This window comes from Anas platyrhynchos, chromosome 13, assembly GCF_047663525.1.
Source record: "Anas platyrhynchos isolate ZD024472 breed Pekin duck chromosome 13, IASCAAS_PekinDuck_T2T, whole genome shotgun sequence".
Lineage (NCBI taxonomy): Eukaryota > Metazoa > Chordata > Aves > Anseriformes > Anatidae > Anas > Anas platyrhynchos.
In genome coordinates this window covers 17,926,309-17,944,283 of record NC_092599.1, presented here as the reverse complement: position 1 = coordinate 17,944,283, position 17,975 = coordinate 17,926,309, and the positions used below count along the sequence as shown (strand labels likewise).

Genomic DNA, 17,975 nt, shown 5'->3' with positions numbered 1-17,975 from the left:
AAAGGATTCAGAATCACTCTAATTTGAACTTTATCTGGTCTGGTTGCAGGTTTTGTGACATTTAGTGTCTTTAAAAAAAAAAAAAAGAATCAAAATTTCTGACTTCATCTCAGAAAAAAGAAAAACAAAATGCTTGTGGCTAAATAAAATCTGTTGCAGCTCTGCTCATCGAAAAATCATTGGCTGTTAAATTGAAGAAGACCTAAGTCGTCTTCTCTAACCTTTCATGATCCTGCAGCAATGGATGAGGATGGAGATATGGATTAGGGAACAGCACGTGATGGCAAACCTGTGGTATTTGCTACAGCGCAGAAAGAAAAACCCAATCGCTTCCAAAAAATCCAACTAATTCAAAATCCTTGGTATCATGCAGCCATGCCACTGGCAAAGTGAGCATTCCCCTGCCTCTCAAAGCTTGCTGTACCCTTGATCTGCTGTCTTCCTGCTCTTAATTGATTGCAACTCTACGTGTCTGATCAGGGCTACGAGTTGTTCTCGCTATGGAGATCATACAACATACACTGTGCACGCTTGTGTGTATAGATCTGTTTATCCTGTATGCATGTACATACGTCTGCATATTTGTGTGCTGGCCCCCAGATCACTCATGTTACAAAGCATCGGCCTCGAAGGCATACTCATCAAAATCTTTTGTAGAGCCTCCATTTTTTTCTAGTTCCCTCAAAATGAGAGAATTTCTACGCGCTCTCTGTGTCGAAAAGGCAAAAATTCTGATTTTCACTGTCGCTCTCGCTAACTTTCTCTCACTCCCTCCTCGTGTGTGTATAAACACAGACGTGTGTATGCGTATGCACATCTGTGGATTTATATGCACTGTGGTATGTTTTTTGCTGTACAGGTAATAAAGACAGGGAAAGGTTTTTGTGTTTTCTTAATAGGTGAAGAAATCTTGAAGACCAGAGATTGGAACATACTGAATTTTAAATTAAAAAAAAAAAAAAAGTTAGATTGACCGGCTGTAGAACATGGAGCCTCATTTTTGCAGCCACTTTGAATCACGAGTTCATCTCTAAATGCGCTGGGTTTTTTGTTTGTTTTTTTTTTTTTGTTTGTTTGCTTTGTTTTTTGGTTTATATTGTTTTGAAGAGCTAACTAACCCTGGCTGTCTCCAGTCTGAGAGAGCATTCAAATGGACTTGCTTCCTCTATTAGTTATAAGCTGTTTAAAAGCGCATGCTATGTTTGAATTGTGGATGAGAGGTTCCCTTGGCAAAGTGAGGAGGAAAATTCTTCCTAGCCCTTTATTAATAATTCACGGATTCAGTCTTGGTTCGGCCTCCAGGAGAAGTTAACTGGAAGTCTTTGAAGATCGATAACTTTGCTGAGGTTGTCCAGGTAGGTGAAATGGAAGACCCACAGTGCCTGCAACGTGCTGTTTAATGCGTCCTAACTGTGTTCTAGAGAAGTTATTTGTAGCCAGAGTTGATTATTGACTTGCATGTATGATCAGGTGGATTTTTAAGGAGTGACTCCGTTTTCAGGCTTCCAGGTGTGCTCCAAGTCATCTTATTGAGGATGTGGAAGAGAACGCTTGCTGACAAAGCTCCTGGCAGCTTTAGGGAACTTTCATATTTAGTTAGTTCATGTAACAGCTGATTTCAAGGCTTTGCTCTCCTCGAGAGACTGATAACTTGATTTGATGAACTGAAGAAAGCTGGAAAAATGTTGGTTCCTCATTATTTTTCACTTGTTACTTTCTTCAGGAGGGTTACTTTTCAAAAGAAGATTTCCCTGCTCACAAGCCGGTAGAAGACTTTCAGCCCAAGCAAGGGTGAAGACAGCTCTCTCCAAGAGCAGAGGAAGTCCCTGTGGAGAGAAGCCGAGCTTGTTAGCAGAACTCGTCGGCATGTCTAAACAAGGAGAGGATTGCTACTTCTATTTCTATTCTACCTGTACCAAGGTATGGCTGGCTTTCCTTTGCTTTGCTTTTTTTTCCCCATTTTTTTCAGGAAGGAGTAGATTAGGAGGAGGAAGCACACTGGTCTTTGGTTAACTTGAGAACCAGATAGATTCTGAATTCAGTTGTAGCAACCTTAGGCAGCAGCATGGCCATTTTTGAGGCTGTACTCTATTTTCCTCGTTGGTTTCCTTTTGGTTCCAGGGAGACAAATGTGCCTACCGCCACTGCGAAGCTGCTCTGGGCAATGAGACGGTCTGCAAGCTGTGGCAGGAGGGTCGTTGTTTCAGGAACGTCTGCCGATTCAGACACATGGAAATTGACGTGAGTGCCTAACGATGTGTTCTCAAACTAAATCAACAAAAGCATTTTTCAGTGCCGTAGGTGTACTGATTGTGCTTGTGCAGGATAGATTCGTTTGCTTCAAAATCATACTGGTTTCTGTTACCAAGAGAGGGGGTGGGAGGAAGCAGAGGGAAATAAAATCCTTCCGATAACGCTGTTCTAGCTGCCTGGGGTAGGAAGTGGGGAAAGTTAAAGGTGCAGAAGAACTAAGTCTCCAAGAAGTAGTTCTAGACAGGGTTAACCTAGGCAATTTCAGATGTTCTTTTTCCCTCTGAATAATGCTAGTATAATCCTAGGTGTATTAGTTTAAGCCACCCTCAACTGATGTCTGAGAGTGCCTGTCTTCTCAAACTGAATGATGACAAATCTAAATGTGCATAGTGGTTCCAGCTTATGCAAACTTTGTGAATATGCCCAGAAATACTCCACTTAACTGAGAAACTGACCTTTGGAATGATGTTTCAGCACTGTGTTGTGACAGCTGTCATGATCTGGAGCTGCGCATCTCTTTGCAAGCCTCAGGTGCGTGTTATCACGAGCTTTTCTTTCTTTCTGTCTTCAGAAAAAGCGCAGTGAGATTCCTTGCTACTGGGAGAAGCAGCCGGGAGGCTGTCAGAAAGCCAACTGTGCTTTTCGTCATGCAAAGGGACGTGACATCGATGGACAATTCTTCCCACCAAGCAAGAGTGAGTTTAGGTCCTTTTTCTTGAAGCGCTTAATTTGGAGTATTACTTAGTGGGTGCCAATCCTGTAGGGGGCATCAGGTAACTGTTCATTTGTGAGTGCAGGAAAAGGTCTGCAGTCATAGGTGTACTGCACGGAGTGTACTGCTGGTGTTTGTTTTCTGCTTTCGTGCTCAGCTTCTCTTGGCTTTGTGTGATGTTTGCCTTGCAGTTTGCTTCCTGTTGTTTCATCTTTTGCTGGGTGGCAGGGAGATGTGTTGTTGTTCAAAGGGAAGTCATTGTTGACGGTGTAAACAGTGATGGGATGGGCAAAAGCAGATGCTGAATTCGTTGTCTGTGCGGGTTATCTGCCTTTCCTACCACCTCTTTGCCAAATTGTGGTCAAAGTTTTAAACTGCCATATTACCGATGATCCTCCTCTTCCTCTAGCTACACTGCCAAGTCCGCCTGAGTCCGCGGACGATGCTTTCAAAGTGGCTCAGATGTCACTGCAGCAAAACAAACTTTCTGTCCAGTCAAATCCCTCTCCACAGCTAAGGGGGTGATGAAAGTGGAAAACTCTGAAAATGTCCCAAGCCCTACACACTCTCCAGTTGTAATCAATGCTGCAGATGATGATGAAGATGATGATGGTGAGCATGTTTTGGTTCTTGAAGGAATTTGTGCTGTAAATGGTTGTGTAAATCTTTGGTTCTTGAAGGAATCTGTGCTGTAAATGAAAGTATAAATCACAGATGACCTGAGGTCTGACTAGCGATAGGGCAGGCAGTGTGGCCAGGTCACTGGTGGCTTTGTCTGGCAGTCAGTGGACAGAACCTGAAACGTTGGAGGAAAGCTTAGAACCACTCCTGGCTTTAGCTGGTCTGTTGTGTAAAGTTCTATGTGAAACTAGGAAGGAAATTTCTTTTTTCTGTCTGAAGAGCAATGTGTTGTGTAGTAGTTAAAGCTGCAGAGAGAATCTAGAGTCCTAGATGTTTTGTCCTAGTGTATTCTACTTAGGAGTTCATCAGGTCAGTGTAGCTGTTTTAAAAAACAAAAAAAAAAACAAAAAAAAAACAGCAACAAAGTTTTTTATATGAAGCATGGGCTGAAGTGTCACTGCATGAGCTACGTAATCATGAACAATCTGGTCTATGCATAACTGAATAGATTTTTCCCCTTCAGACCAACTTTCTGAGGAAGGAGAAGAAACTAGAACTCCCGTCCAGCAACCAGCTGCGGAAGGCAAAAATGGATTACGGGTGATTTCCACTCGCAAAGGCAGTTCTACTACTACTAAACAAGGTATTGATGCACCTTAGTAGGATAAATCAGAAGAACTTGACAGTTAACTCAAAAGCAGCGTGGTGTAAAAACACAACAAAATGTAGGGGTGCTGAATGGACTCGGTTATTTCCATGATCTCATTTCTGCCATGAATACCATCATGTGCCCATTGGGTCAGAAAGGTGAACTCCTTTTCTTTACTTTTGGAGAACAAAACAGGGCCACAGCGTGGAGTTGAAATGGCTGCACGTGCAGCCTTGCAACCACTGTTGATAAGCCATATCTAACGACAGAGGGATCTAATATCGTGTAAATGGATTAAAATTAAAACTACATTTTTAAGCCTGAAGGATGAAAGGAGGGGCAAAATGCCCTTGGTTCTCTGGCTCTTTCACTTGTGAGGAGTGTTGACAGGCTTTATTCTAAATACTTCAGAAAGTTGCTGAGCGCTAAGAAGCCTGAGGAGCTGTGGTCCTCAGTGAGTGCCTCTAAGCCTGTCTCATGAACTGTTTCCTGTTTTCAGAGGGCAATCTGAATTTTGGAATAAAAACACTTGAGGAAATCAAATCGCAGAAGATGAAGGAAAAAAATAAGAGACACGGTGGTGAGTTAATATTCCCTACTTTCCTATCCTGTTCACGGCAGGTGATGGTGCCTGGGAGCTGCTTGAGGGACAGACTTCCATTTTTAGCTGGGGGCATCAAGCAACCTGATTCTCAGCCAGCTGGTATTCTAAATGGGAGTTCAAAGGGCAACCAGAGGCAAATTAGTCACCTCTCTTATTTACATGCTCTGCTTGCTGTATTTTGGACAGTAACAAATAATTTAAAGTTTTTTGTTCTTTGCGATAGTTTTTTATGTCGGGTAAACTTCCTTATGTTTTGGTTGCTCTGAACAGAAGGTTCTTCAAGATCTTCTCTTCGTCCCATTGATTCTATGATTTTTTCCTGCTCTAGAAAAGGAAAACGTCCAGACAGTGGTGAGAACTGTGACACTGTCTTCCAGGAAAGGTAATAGTGAATGCTTTTGTTTTGATTTCCTTACTCCTAAACTGGAGGGTTAAGCAATAATTAAAACAATTCACCCATGTTAGCCTTCTGGTGCTGCCTTCTGTTCAAAACGTGCTTTTATGCTTAAAGTCCCTGGTTGTACTGGCAAGATGTGGTGCTCAGGTTAAGTGCAGTGGCAGGAGAAAAGAAAAGTGTCAGTATGCAAATAGGGGGGTACCTGAAAAACAGAAGAGTAAGGAGAAGAAAGAGCTGTAGAAGACAGTGCTATATAAGAAGCAATTTCGGAGGCATTAAAGAGGCTGCCAGTGGCAGGTGTGGACACAGTATGACAGGAGTTTGTGTATAAATTGTTTAGAGCTGTGCAAATGCCTTTGAAAGGGAAAAAAGTGTGGAAGTACTTTTACTCGTAGACATTCACCTTCGAAAGGACTATTTGTCAGCATGTGTACCTAATAATATTCTGCTTGCTTATGCAGCTTTGTTCTGCACAAAGTATAGCTGTCAGGCAGACTCAGATTCACTCTCTACTATCTCAGCTGGAATTTGAAGCAAGCACTGAGACTATTAATATTTTTTTCCTATGTTAATTATAGTTAAAATATGAGTTTATGTGGTTTAGCTGTCAAAACAGTGTCTGACATGTTGGAGATGGGCTAACAGGATAATATTTCTGTTGGCTACTGGTTTCTGTGAAATAGAAAAAGAAAATCCCTTTTGTTTTAGGGGAGGAACCTGTGGTTCGACTAGATCTTGCTGCTAGACAAGGAAAACGGAAAGCCTCCGCGGGTAAGAACTTTTTATGAGCTGTTACGTAGGTGCTGCCTTCTATATATGACTGCATTAAAGAGTATTTTTGATGTATGAAAGGAAAATACGTTGCAGTGGAGATCTGTGTCGACTGCAGAAATGGTTCAAAAAAAAATAAAATCATTTATCAGCTGAAAGGCAATTCTATGAAAATATGCTTGAAAAATAGAAGCTTATTGTTGACTGTTCTCAAAGCTTCCTGCAAAGAAAAGTTCTTAGAATATTCCTTGTTTTCTCTGAAGATGATGTAAGCACCCTTCCAGTGAAGCGCCGCCTTGCTGAAAGGCTGGGGAAGAAGGTAGAGGCTCCGGGAAATGCTGACAAAGCACCCAAGAGAGATCCAGGTACTAAACGGGCATCTGGATTGGATTCCTGGGTTTTGTATTTAGTCTTTCTGTTTGTCCTTTTCCAGTGATGCTTCTTTTTGCATGTTGGCTGAGGTGGTAATCACTGGGATTCAAAGTTCCCTTTCCTGTCTTGTTTTGCAATGTGAACCTGAAGTTGACATTCTGCAGCCTCCCTAATTCGTTCTTTTTCTGTTTTGCAGTTCAAGTTGCCAAGTCTCTGAAGGACAGGCTGGGATTACCTCCGAAACAGACCAGTACTGAGAGAGGTAACAGCTAGATATTAAATATGCTTTCTCCTCCTTCCTTTCCATGAACTTGGACTGCTTTCATCCATCCCTAAAAACTAATTGAAATGAAAACAAAGAACTGATGCCTCTTGCTTGAGTGCTGAAGCTCTTCTGACAGCCACTATCAGTAATCTGGCTCTAGGTGTGTGTTTCTTTTCTACTTGTGCCTTGTCAAGGTTTTTAGCTGCTTCTGTGAACCGTTCCGTACAATTAGAACAGAACCACTGCCAGGAGCAGGAATTTGAAATGCAGTCTGAAAAAGTACTAAAGTAAAGCAGCATTTCTGTGTAGCAGTTCTCTCTGGATAGGGCTGGTCTTCAAAATACAAGTGGCTCAGAGGAGGAGGAGAATGTCATTCTAAGGATATTGTTCTAAGATGCATTATTGGGAACACTCAAGATTAGTTTTCCTTAGTGCTCTGACAAATGTTGGAGACTGAAACTATTGCTGGACTCTCTTTAAATGTTGGTGCTTCTCCTCATTTCTTGATGATGACAGGGAAGGCTGCTAAGCCGATGGGAGAGATCCATGTGAAAACACTGGAGGAAATCCGTCGTGAGAAAGCTCTTCAGAGACGCGAAACTCAAGCCAAAGCCGAGGCTGAAGGGCATGGTAAAACTGAAGCTTCCAGCGCAGGGGCAAGACCTGCTCGTGCAGCTCCCTCAGCACAACCCGGACCTGCCCCAGCAGAGCAGAAATCTTTATGGAGCACAAAACTAACAGGTGCTCCATAAACAGATGCTTTAATGGCTGCCCCAGTGAGGTGCTTCCCATCTTGAGCAAGTTCAGTTTGCTCAGGATCTGCTTCATGGATAATTGCTGAATGGATTGCACATTGTAGCCTTTCTCTCTCTCTCTCATGGGGCACAAGGAAATAAATGCACAAAGGAAACAAGTACCCAGCTTTCTTTATTTCTGCCGTTGACCAAACTTTTTTTTCTCTTCTTTTTCAGGTGCTTTAAAAAAAGAAAAGAAGGCAGTGGAATTGAACCGGCCTTTTCCTAAACTTTCCTCTGTGCCTGATGTACAGGTGAGTCCTCTGTGAAGACGCACATCCATTCGTACAATTTCTGATCATTCTGACAAGTTTGGTTACTCACCGTGTGCCACCCTCTTGAGCGTGTTCTTACCCTTCAGCACCTGGTAGGAGCTGCAGTGCAGTCTAAATCCTATCGCCAGCAGCATTTCCAGACAACTCTGTACTCCTCAAACTTGGAATCAGTCTGTTTATACCACAGCAACAAAGAAACCCTGTTAGCACCAGCTGAAATCTACACAGTTAACGTGGAGGGAATTCTTTTTGTTCTTACTGACTTGATCTGTCAGACATGAAGGATTTAATACAGAAGGCCAGAGTTCTATGTTCAAGGAAATCAATCTGTCAGTGGAAACTGTCTAGGGGAACTTGTATGACTTTCTGCTGCTTAAAAAGAATGTGATAAATAGATGTACAGCAGAACACCCTAGCTGTTTAAAGAAGCTTGCCATAGTGGATATTGCAGATACGTGAGACTGTGTCCATAGTAAAGCATGGCTCTTGTTACAGGCAGAATTTTAGGGAAAAAAAAAAAAAACACAACAGTAACCTGAACGATATTAATATGCTGTTCCACATCAAGACCATTTTGGAGGGATTGCTGATCAGATTTTCTTAACGAAATCTCCACGGATTTTTTTTTTGGTCCTATTCATGCACTGCTTTTCTTTCCTTCTAGCCCACTCAGCAGAGTGGAAGTCTTAAATGTCCAGAGAAGAGCTTTGAAGAGAGCCGGTGGGAGAAGTGGCAACAGAGAGAACAACAAGAGAAGCTTGGGAAGGAGGAAGCTGCTGTCAAATCTGCTGCTGGCTTCTTTCATACCGAACCAGCAGGGAAAGTGGCAGCTCAATTTCAGGGCCGGGAAGCTAAAAGTAAGTGTTGAAGGTTAAGAGTTCCTTAGGTTGTCTTCTGAAATACAGACAGAAGATGACAATTCTCATGCTGTAACTCTGGCTGGGTGCATTTTGCCACGCAATGCTACGAAGCGAAGTGTGGACTTTCTTTTTCTTAGTTTGTTTCTTTTCCTGCCAGCCAGATGTTAGGTAAGGAACGGGAGAGTAGAAAATGACACTACAAATTTGGACTTTGTAGAACAACTTAACTGTGGGACATCACTGCAAGGGAGAGGCAGCTGGTACAACAGTTGCATACACTCTTGTCCTACTCTAACTGCTGCTTTTTCCTTTCCTAGAGGGAGCAGGACTTGAAATATAAAAGCTGTCTATATTTGTGAACGTAGCTTGCACTTAGGATTGCTATGTGTCTGAGGTTTCCCTTGTCCTGGATTCTTATTTACTGTAGCTATTCGGTTTCTGTGTTCCTTTGTATGGATTGTTGGTAGACAGAGTTTACTATGTGGAAAACATTCCTGAGAATCCAGGCAATGGCGGTGCAATTCTGCTGGCCAAATGCATTTAACTGTGTAGAAGGACTGTGGAAATGATGAAGAGAACCTGGATTTTTCCTGAGGCAGAGCAAGACTGTATCAGTTCTCTCTTCCTTTTACTCTAGCCAACTTGATGACATCTGCGAAGCCTTCGGGTGGGAAAGTCACTTTCCCCAAGAAGAAGGCACTGAAACGTAAGGCACCTGGGAGTTATCCCTCTGCCATAGCAGCTGTGGAACTCCGGAGTGCCTTGGATGCTGACATGATGGGACCTCCAGCCAAAAAAGCAGCCATGGTAAGGCCAGGGGCTAATGCAGAGATGGATCCCTTGTTAAAACCCTACCCTCCTCTAGGAGAAAAGGTGGAAAAGTCAAACGTTCTGCAGGCCTTCTGTTTCCTTTGAAATCCAGTAGCTGTCTACAGGATGCTTGTAGAACCCTTCTGTATTTATGAGCTGAATGGCACTCTTTAACCGGTACTGTGATGCTGTGATTTCTCTGGTGGGGGGGATTTTGTCCATGAATGCCATGTTCTTAAAAGACACAAGATCATGAGTAACCTCCAGGTGAATGTGAACTTTCTTCAGGAGCACCTTGGTTTTGTATTTTGGCCACGGCTCCGCAATGCCAGAGGAGAAGCAGTGTGGAGGAAAAAGCTATTAAGGAATCTTTTACCCATGTGTCATAAATACTGTTTTGCTGCTTTCTAGGGTGTTTCAGACGTGCCGGAGCACATCCCAGCCATCAGACTTGAAGAAAATGCCCCAAACAGGTGACAACCCCAACTTGTTCTTTTTCTTAATCAGTGTATATCCCCAGGGAAACATAAGTTCTGTCACATGTGGGAAAAAAGGAGGGTTCTGAGATCATTAAAGCCCAAATCCATCAAAGGAATAAGTCACCTGAAACCACTTTCTAGCAGCTAGCAGGATTGCTTAATTAGGCTTTCTTTAAATGCTGCAAGTCGGCACAGCTTTCCAGTGACTTCTTGGGTTGTCTGAATACCTGAACGAGGAGGAGGTGAAGTTCTACTTCCTCGTGAGGTGATAGATGAGCAGTAGTGTCCTCTGCCTTTTGGTCCTCAAGAATGCCACCTCAACTCCAGGTGCCCTGGCTTCACAGATAAAGCCCCAGACTGAAAAATGTACCTGGTAACACATCGGGCTCTAAATGTAGCCCTGGGTTGATTGATAACAATCCCTGTGTAAGATTGAAGCGTAGGAGGGCTTGCCTACAGTTTTAAGAGCCGGTTTGCAGAAAAGGGATTGCCCGTTAAGAAATGGCATATCCTGATTGTTCTTTCTTGCTCTCCCAAGAACTGAAGTGCGTCTCGGAAGCCCGGCAAGATTAGAGGAGCAGATGGAGATCGATCTCGAGACCTCGACCTCAGCTTCTTCCCAGCTAGAAGAGGCACGGACACGCCGACTGAGTTCCACAGGGAACGCGCCCTTATCTGTGGATGACGATTTGGAGCAGCTACTTTGGGAAATCTCAGGAGGCAGACTGGAAGCCGAAATCGACTTAGACCTAGGGAAGGACGAGGATGAGCTCCTCCTTGAACTCTCCGAGATGATTGACAGTTGAACTGCGTAGTCCTATGCTATATTAAAAAAAAAAAAAAAATTAAAACTGTTCTTCTTGTTGGATACCCCGAGGTGATCCTTTTTCTAACTGAGGCTTTGCAATGAGACTTAAAGCACAGTCCCAACTGGTAGAAATTGTGCACTCAGTTGTCCTAAATTTCCCTGCTGGTCAGAGTTAAGGGCTTGTGCATCCGTTCTGTAACTATAGGTGGCTACCTTCGCTATCGAGAGGACAAAGCACTTCTTTTGGCACAGAAAGATCTCCATTGGCACGCCATGGTGGCTGCAAATCGATCTTCTGATGGAGCGATGCTCTGAAGGCTTAAACGTAAAGCTTCTTCCTTCCTCCCCCCTTGGCACAACTCGATGTTGGGCACATTGTGAAGCTTCGGTGTTCTGATTTCTCGGACAGTTGATAGCCAAATCCTGGAGTTACTATGTCAACTCGTGACTTCTACTCGTGTATGCCATTGTTTTGACTGTACCCGTGTCAGATGATGAAGCTGTAGGGGTGGGAGGGAGCAGAATCGTTATTCCAGTGTGTTGTGGACCGAGCTTGCTGCCAGGAGTGGGGGTGGGGGTCAGCCCACCCAGCCTTACTTTCAGTTCTCAGGGATGATCAAATGGTGAAAAGCAGCAGCTCTGCCATGCGGCTCCGCTACCCCCACTCCCTTCTCTTGTGCTGTACCAAAGTTCCCCCAGGCTTTGGTTGGTGCTTTTTGCTGGTGTGAGGACTCCGGGGCGAGCAGTCGGGACTCTGCCGCAGTCACGGGGTCGATGAAGGGTTGTTTAAGTGCCTCTTGGTTTTCAAAAGTGCTCCCCTGAGCTGCTGGCTCTGCTGCCTGCTACAGCAAATGTTCGGGTGCCATCAGCATCGCGCTTGGGCGTGGGCACTGACCCTGTGGAGGACAGAGCTGAGATTCGGGTGTATTGTGTACCCTGCCACCAGCCATCGTTTTTTTCCCCTAGCAGATCAATTTTGGATTATTTTCCGACCTTTTTGCGGCACGGTAGGCTCTTCCCGCTATGATTTGTGAATCTGTGGGGGCCCTCAGGCATTTGCTGCTGGCAGAGGAAAAGCGCTTGTCGAATTTGTTGTAAATACTTAATGTTTGGACAAAACCACGTGTCTCTCTGTGTGTGTGTGTGTGTGTGTGCGTGAGTGCGTGCTGTGACGCCCCAGCCCCACCAGGGAAAACCTCCGCTGACGAAACTGCTGCTGGAGCTCACGCAGGCCTTCATCGTGCCGAAGGACTTCACGGGGACTTCTGCCCTATTACCCCTTCACTTCAGGGCTAAGAGCATCTTTTGCGGATCCAAAGCCTTTTTCTCACCTTTACTTTGCAGCTGAGAAGCATACAGGCATGGCACCAAGGCTCCTCTGTATAGACCACAGCCTTGTTCTTAAGCACCCAGCTTTCAGGACGTTTTCAGGACAAGAGAGCCTATAGTTGGGATCCAAAGCCGCCTTTGCTTACATGTCAATCCTACAGAGCAGGCTGCCATTTCCAAGGGGCAATTCCCTATTTTTAGGGTCCACAGTTTTATTATAAGATGCAACGCGTCCTTCTTAGATGGCAAAGCCGTATGTGAGAAAGCGCTGCTTTCAAATCCCCAAATCCTCATGCTAGGAGCCGAGGCCTGAATTTTAGGGTCCGAACATCCATTTTGAGGAAGCAGAGAGTGGAGTGTGCACCACGCTGCCCTGACATTTTTTGGCCCCAGCATCACATATTAGGGCAGAAAGCCTCTTCCTTGGACTCTAAAGCCTTGTTTGAAAGGATAATTCCTCCTTTTTAGTGGCTAATGATTTCTTGTATCCCCCTAACTCCCTCTCTCAGCCATCCAACCCGCAGGGCTCAGGACTTGTTGATGCTGTAAGGAAAAGCCTGAGGAGACAGAGAGCTGTGTGTCCAGCCCACAGGGTGCCGGACAACAGGCTGGCCAGGACAAGGAGACAAAGAACAGGCAGGCAAACAGCGCGAAAGAAGCAGGAAAGCTGGAGGAAGAGGTTCTGCCTCTGTTCTGCCGCTGGCTGGAAAGCGGATCTGAGAAGGGACAGCCTCGTTCGCAGCTGCTCGGAAGAGAGCCCCAGCTCGTGTCTGGAATGCTCTGGTGTCCCCAAGGCTGCCAGCACTGGGAACAGCCTGTTGATGGCGGTGCCTCCCCTTTCCTGGTGTCGCAGAGAAAGGGAAGCCCATGCAGGACCCCGTTGGGAAGGCCTGCAATGCCATGGGAGGGCCTGCGTGCTGGAGCAGGGCAAGAGAGCGGGGACAAGGGGCAGAAGAGGCTGGAGAGGGGGGAAAGGTGTCTGCAGGTTGCTTGTAGCTTCTCCCTCCCCTGGCCACTTAGCGCGAGGCGAAGCACAGCCTGGACACTGGCGATTCGGGTGCAGAGCTTTATTCGGACAAGCTGCCGGACGGCTGCCAGTCCTCACCCCCCCGCTGCCCTGCACGCCGGGGGGCCGCCCCCAGCCCTGGCAGGAGGGCCGGGACGGTGGTGGGGGCCGGGGGGGTGGTATCCACGGGGGCTGGAGGGCGCTGGGCCGGTCGCGCTGCAGCCGGCTGGGGTGCGCTCGTCCAGGCCCGGGTGGCGGCCGCTGGCGCTGGGCCCGTCTCGGTGCCCGGGCTTCCGAGGCTGCGGAGAGGCGCCTGCGGAGAGAGGAGGCTGGGCAGCACCCGGCGGCCGCGCCGCAGCACCTCAGCGGCGGTGCTGCAAGGCCAGCGGCAGCCAGCCGACGGGGAGCTGGGGCGAGAGACGGCCGCTCACTGCTGTCTTCTCCTGCGCAGCCGGATGACCCCGCAGCACAGAAGCGTGCCGAAGAGCAGGGAGCCCACGATTGCCGCCGCGCTCACGAGGCAGTGCTTGCGCACGGCGGCACCGGCCGAGGCACTCGCGCTCCTCTCGCCAGCTGCACCTGGAGGAACAGCTCTGGGGCTTAGCGCGTCCTCGCGCTGCTGGGCAGCCTGCGGGAGCTCTGGCAGTGCCGAGACGGTCGCTCTCCCGCTGCCAGCCTCTCCGGGAAGAAGCTGCCTTGCTTGCAGCAGAAGGCGCCGCCGCCATGCTCGCGGCTCCCGCTTACGGGCTGCTCAGTACCTGGATTCTCTTGAAAAAATTGGAACACCCCGGTGTGGCGGGCTTCTCCGGGCTCCGAGAGCACTGCCAAGAAGGAGAGAAAGGGAAAGCCTCAGCACGGCTTAGGCACAGAGGATGCCGAAGGACGGGCGGACGGACGGGCGGACGGAGAGGCTCCCTCTGCGAGTCCGTGCAGCCCCCTGGGCCACAGGTCACAGGAGGGGTCCCACTCGCTGCTGCGGTGCTGCTTTGGGCCCCTGGGGACTTGGGCAAGCTGCGGGGCTCAGGTGCTGCGGGAGGTACGCTCTGGTACGGGTCATGGGCTGCAACGGGCTGCGGTGGGAGGCAGGCGATCCCCAGCCACAGGCACAGAGGCCCGCCAGCATCTCTGGCACACTGCTGGCGCTGAGCTCCGCGTGCCAGAGCCCACAGCCCTCCTCCAGAGCGCTTCCAGGCTCCTTTGGCAGCACCTGCTCTGTGCTAAGCGTGCCACCGGACGGCAGTTACCTGGCGGGACGGTCGCTGGCGCTGCCTCTGGCGCTCCCTCCGAGCCTGGCAGCGTGTTTCCCCTGGGAAGCGCCTCCTTCTGCACAGCCTCTCCGTCCGCCCCTTCGGCAAGAAAGCGGCACAGTTGCACTGGGAGCGACCGCTCCTCAGCAGGAGGATGCTTCTAGCTGCAGCAGGCGATGCTTCTCAGCATGCACACGGCTGTAGCCAGCCCCTCAGGCTTCCCCGTGCAGCACACCCACCCTGTGCTCCCTCCAGTTCCTGCAGGATTTCCTGCAGGATAGCCGAGGTCCTCTGGGAGCTTTGGCCTCTTCTCGCTTGATGCCTTGCTCTTCGAGGACCCAGCACAGAAGCTGGAGAGCCGTCGCCTACAGCCACACCTGCAAGCAAACACAGAACAGAGCAGCTCCCACCAAACAGGGCGGGATGCTTCTTCCCATCACGCAGCTCCCACAGGGGATTGCTGCACGGCCCTGGGCTCTCCCTCCTGCCCAGGAGCCTCTTGCAAACAGGCAGCAGGGGCCTGCAGTGCCAGCGTGCCGGGACAAGACGAACGAAGCGTGCGTGCAGCTGCCCAGAGAAGGGCCTCCCCAGAGCTCAGCCCAGGCTCGAAACTCAAGCCCACCGTGCCCGCTGGCTCTGCAGCACGCATGGGGGCGGAGCGGCTGGCAAAGACAGCTTGGCAAGGCAAAGCGCCCCAGGCGTGTCACCGAGCCTGAGCCCTTCCCTCTCTGCTCTCCTGCGCGGCTGAGGCCAAGGAAGGCTGAAGGTCCATTGCACGCGGGCAGCAAACAACAAGGGCAATGCTCGCTCCTCCCTCCCGCTGACTTACTTGGGGGATCGCCCTGGGGCACGAGGACAGGACCATGCTCGGACGTCCCGGACAAATCACCTACAGGCACAGAGCAAAACCGTTGCCAGTGCGTGCTGGGAGCTCCTTCTGCCCCAGCGCCCTGCGGTGGCTGACAGAGGGGCCGGGGCACGGCGCAGGGCCCAGGAGCAGGGCGAGCTGGGGGAAAAACACTCGTCCCCGCTTCTTGTGGAGAAGAGCCCACTGGCCAGGGAGAGGCTGCAGCACTGCTCAGCTGGCGCAGAAAGCCACCAACAAACCCCAAGGAAAGCAAGAGCCACACCGTAGCCCATGTACCTGTGGGGTGCCACCCAGTCTCAGGAGCAGGATTCCACGGCGCAGCTGGAACAGCACGGCCTGCGGGCACAGATGGGGGCCAGGACAGGTGAGGAGGGCTTCCCCTGCGTGCTGCAACCACGTCTGCCCTCGGGAAGCCCCCCCAGGGAGTGGACGACCCCTCGCAAGGGGGTGGTCTGCCTGCGCAGGACCTCCACTCGCCCGCGGACCAGTGCTGCTGCTTTGGAGGCAGGGGACGGTGACAACTTACCGCTGGGCTGCCCCTGGAGCTCCACTCCAGGACCCAGCTGAGGAGCTGGGGAAGCGCTGCCGAGCGCATCGTCACCTGGAAGCAAGCAGAGAGCAGACACGTTCCCCTTGCCCGTTGTGTCCCCGAGCACCCTGCAGTGACGGAGGGGCCGGGGCACGGGGCTAGATGCCCGAGGCTGCGGCGGGGCTCAGGGACCTCCCGACAGAGGGGAAGGCTGGAGCCGGGGCAGCGCGGCGCATGGCTCGGCTCACAGGGGCCCCGGGGGGGCTCAGCCCAGGCTTCGGCCCCCAGCCCCTCCGGCGACTCGCCTGCATCCGGCCCTGCCGCTGCCCCCGGTGCTGGCGCCCACCTGCTCCCAGCGCTCGCCTTGGCATAGCCCAGGCATCCCGGGCACACAGCACGAGGAGGAGGAGGAGGAGGCGGGTGGGGGCCGCAGCCCCCCACATCCGCCCCATGCTGCCACCGCCGCGTGAGTGCCGCCGTTGGGGCCGGCGCAGAGAGGTGCCCGTGGCCTGGCACAGCGACACAGCGCGGCGCTGTGACCTCATGGCCGCACCCTGCTGGCACAGGGGCTGCATGCATGGGGCTGGGGCTGCATGGCATCAGCCACAGCCGCAGCTCCACTGGGCCACCCACCCTCAGGGTGGAAAGTGGCCTCCTCCTCCTCGTTGCCATCAGAGCTGGCCAGCAGCATCCTCAGCATCCTAGAGGCCTTGGGTCTGAATGATTCAAAATAAATAAATAAATAAATAGAAAACAAATAAAAACAGAAAAGGAAAAAAGAAAGAGAAAAATGGTGTTGGATCCTAAAAGATTCTTTGGTCCCTCAAAGCCTCTGGGCTGCATGGTCCAAAACCTGTTTTATAGTCCAAAGCCTCACTACTTTGAGGACCACCCCTTGGTTAGGATCCAAAGGATCTTCAACATGACCAAATCTAAAAAAAAGAAGTTGAACCACAATGCCGAGGAAGACTACAGCCTTCGTCTTCACGACCACCAGAGGGACAGAGACAACGCCCTAGCAACAGTGCGCGCAGTCGCAGAATATACCAGGATGTGCTGCATAATCCCGGAATTACCGAGATATAAAAAGGGACCCTGGTGGGGGTGAGGTGCGTGCCGATGGCGGAGCCGAGACTCCCCGGCTGCCCAGCACTGTTTTGCTTGCTGTTGGCTTGCTCAATAAATTCCTTTCTATTCTTAATGCAATGCTCTCTGAAAATTAATTAAGGGGGCAACTTATAACACAGGCCGTAAGCTAGAGACTCCAAAGGCCCAGGGTCCAGGTCTAAAGCCTCACCTTGACGACCAGGCCTGTCCACACTCCCCCTCCCTCTCCCTCCCTCCCTCCCTTCGTCTCTCTCTCCCTCCCCATTTTAAGTGTTCAAAGCCTCATTAGGAGGCCCCCGTGTTTCCTCTCTAGGCTCCAAAGCCTTCTTTTCAAGCTCCAGAAGCTCCACTTGGCATCCCAAGTCTTCTTCTGATCATCTAAACCCTCAGTTTGCAGGCCCAGGGCCTCATTTGTAGGGACCAAGCCCTTTCGTTCAGGGCCCTAAGACTGCTCTCAGGAGACAAAACTGGCTTCTTAGTGCTTACACCCTCACTTTTCTGGCCCAGGCTGTCATTTTCAGGGCACAATATCTTCTTTTTTAGGGCCCCCCATTTGCACTGTAAGGTGCAGAGCTGCATTTTTCGGGTGCAAAACCTTATTTGTGAGAAAATTCCCTCCCTCCCCATTTTAAGTGCTACGAGTGGTTAGAGGGGCGTTGGGTAAAGGGAAAGGTTGTGTGGTTGTGGTGGCTTGGGGGCTTACTGTATCCACCTCAGCTATTGTGTGCTATTTTGTCAGTTTGGGATCTGGAAGTTGGATCTCAACACTGAAAACTAAGGGGAGATTTTATTGGTCTCCATACTGTTATAGTTTGCTCCTGAGGTCCACCCCTCAGGAGCAAACTGCTCCAACCTGGGTCCCCCACGGGTGGCAGCTCCTGCCAGGCCCCCTGCTCCTGCGTGGGCTCTGCTCCACAGGCTGCAGCTCCAGCCCACAATCTGCTCCGGCGGGGGTCCTCCACAGGCTGCAGCCTGCTTCGGTGCAGGGCCACCTGCTCCACCGTGGCCTCTTCCATGGGCTACAGCGTGAAACCCTGCTCCACTGTGGTACTCCATGGGCTGCAGGCGGACAGCCTGCTCCGCCATGGTCCTCACCACAGGCCACAGGGGAACTTCTGTTGTGGTGCCTTCTCTTGCAGACTACCAACCTGGGAGGACAACGACGCCTTTGCATCACAGCGTGAGAGGCACCAGCGCTGTGATGCCAGCGAATGCCTTT

At 49.9% G+C, this 17,975-nt stretch overlaps 3 protein-coding genes across 3 annotated transcripts; 2 read left to right on the top strand and 1 right to left on the bottom strand.

The window, feature by feature from the left end:
• The first annotated feature begins 61 nt into the window (after positions 1–61).
• Positions 62–6,567, top strand: LOC140003577 (zinc finger CCCH domain-containing protein 11A-like). Its single transcript, XM_072044298.1, has 9 exons — positions 62–1,355; positions 1,724–1,920; positions 2,122–2,241; positions 2,825–2,948; positions 4,110–4,229; positions 4,735–4,815; positions 5,168–5,221; positions 5,945–6,007; positions 6,271–6,567. The coding sequence occupies exons 2-9, from the start codon at positions 1,867–1,869 to the stop codon at positions 6,441–6,443; spliced, it is 789 nt and encodes a 262-aa protein (XP_071900399.1). The 5' UTR covers positions 62–1,355; positions 1,724–1,866; the 3' UTR covers positions 6,444–6,567.
• Positions 6,506–12,921, top strand: LOC140003576 (zinc finger CCCH domain-containing protein 11A-like). The gene is made up of 7 exons (XM_072044297.1): positions 6,506–6,641; positions 7,161–7,385; positions 7,616–7,692; positions 8,378–8,570; positions 9,211–9,380; positions 9,795–9,856; positions 10,401–12,921. Exons 2-7 carry the CDS (start codon positions 7,178–7,180, stop codon positions 10,666–10,668), a joined length of 978 nt encoding a protein of 325 aa, XP_071900398.1. The 5' UTR covers positions 6,506–6,641; positions 7,161–7,177; the 3' UTR covers positions 10,669–12,921.
• LOC113845075 (uncharacterized) lies at positions 11,475–17,842 on the bottom strand. Its single transcript, XM_072044500.1, has 8 exons — positions 17,749–17,842; positions 15,082–15,141; positions 14,492–14,845; positions 14,250–14,351; positions 13,764–13,826; positions 13,437–13,584; positions 12,990–13,318; positions 11,475–11,566 (listed from the first exon to the last, which is right to left on the bottom strand). Exons 1-8 carry the CDS (start codon positions 17,840–17,842, stop codon positions 11,475–11,477), a joined length of 1,242 nt encoding a protein of 413 aa, XP_071900601.1.
• Between the last annotated feature and the right edge of the window lie 133 nt (positions 17,843–17,975).

Excerpts from the sequence above, each read along its gene's own strand:
- LOC140003576 (XM_072044297.1), top strand. The coding sequence starts at position 7,178 with ATGGGAGAGATCCATGTGAAAACACTGGAGGAAATCCGTCGTGAGAAA. Across the intron at positions 9,381-9,794 it reads CAGCCAAAAAAGCAGCCATG|GGTGTTTCAGACGTGCCGGA; the intron begins GTAAGGCCAGGG and ends GCTGCTTTCTAG. Across the intron at positions 9,857-10,400 it reads GAAGAAAATGCCCCAAACAG|AACTGAAGTGCGTCTCGGAA; the intron begins GTGACAACCCCA and ends TGCTCTCCCAAG.
- LOC113845075 (XM_072044500.1), bottom strand. The coding sequence starts at position 17,842 with ATGGCGGAGCAGGCTGTCCGCCTGCAGCCCATGGAGTACCACAGTGGA. Across the intron at positions 15,142-17,748 it reads AAGAGGCCACGGTGGAGCAG|GTGATTTGTCCGGGACGTCC; the intron begins GTGGCCCTGCAC and ends CTGTGCCTGTAG. Across the intron at positions 13,319-13,436 it reads CTGCGCAGGAGAAGACAGCA|GCGCCTCTCCGCAGCCTCGG; the intron begins GTGAGCGGCCGT and ends CTCTCTCCGCAG.
- LOC140003577 (XM_072044298.1), top strand. The coding sequence starts at position 1,867 with ATGTCTAAACAAGGAGAGGATTGCTACTTCTATTTCTATTCTACCTGT. Across the intron at positions 2,949-4,109 it reads ATTCTTCCCACCAAGCAAGA|ACCAACTTTCTGAGGAAGGA; the intron begins GTGAGTTTAGGT and ends TTTCCCCTTCAG. Across the intron at positions 5,222-5,944 it reads GACACTGTCTTCCAGGAAAG|GGGAGGAACCTGTGGTTCGA; the intron begins GTAATAGTGAAT and ends CTTTTGTTTTAG.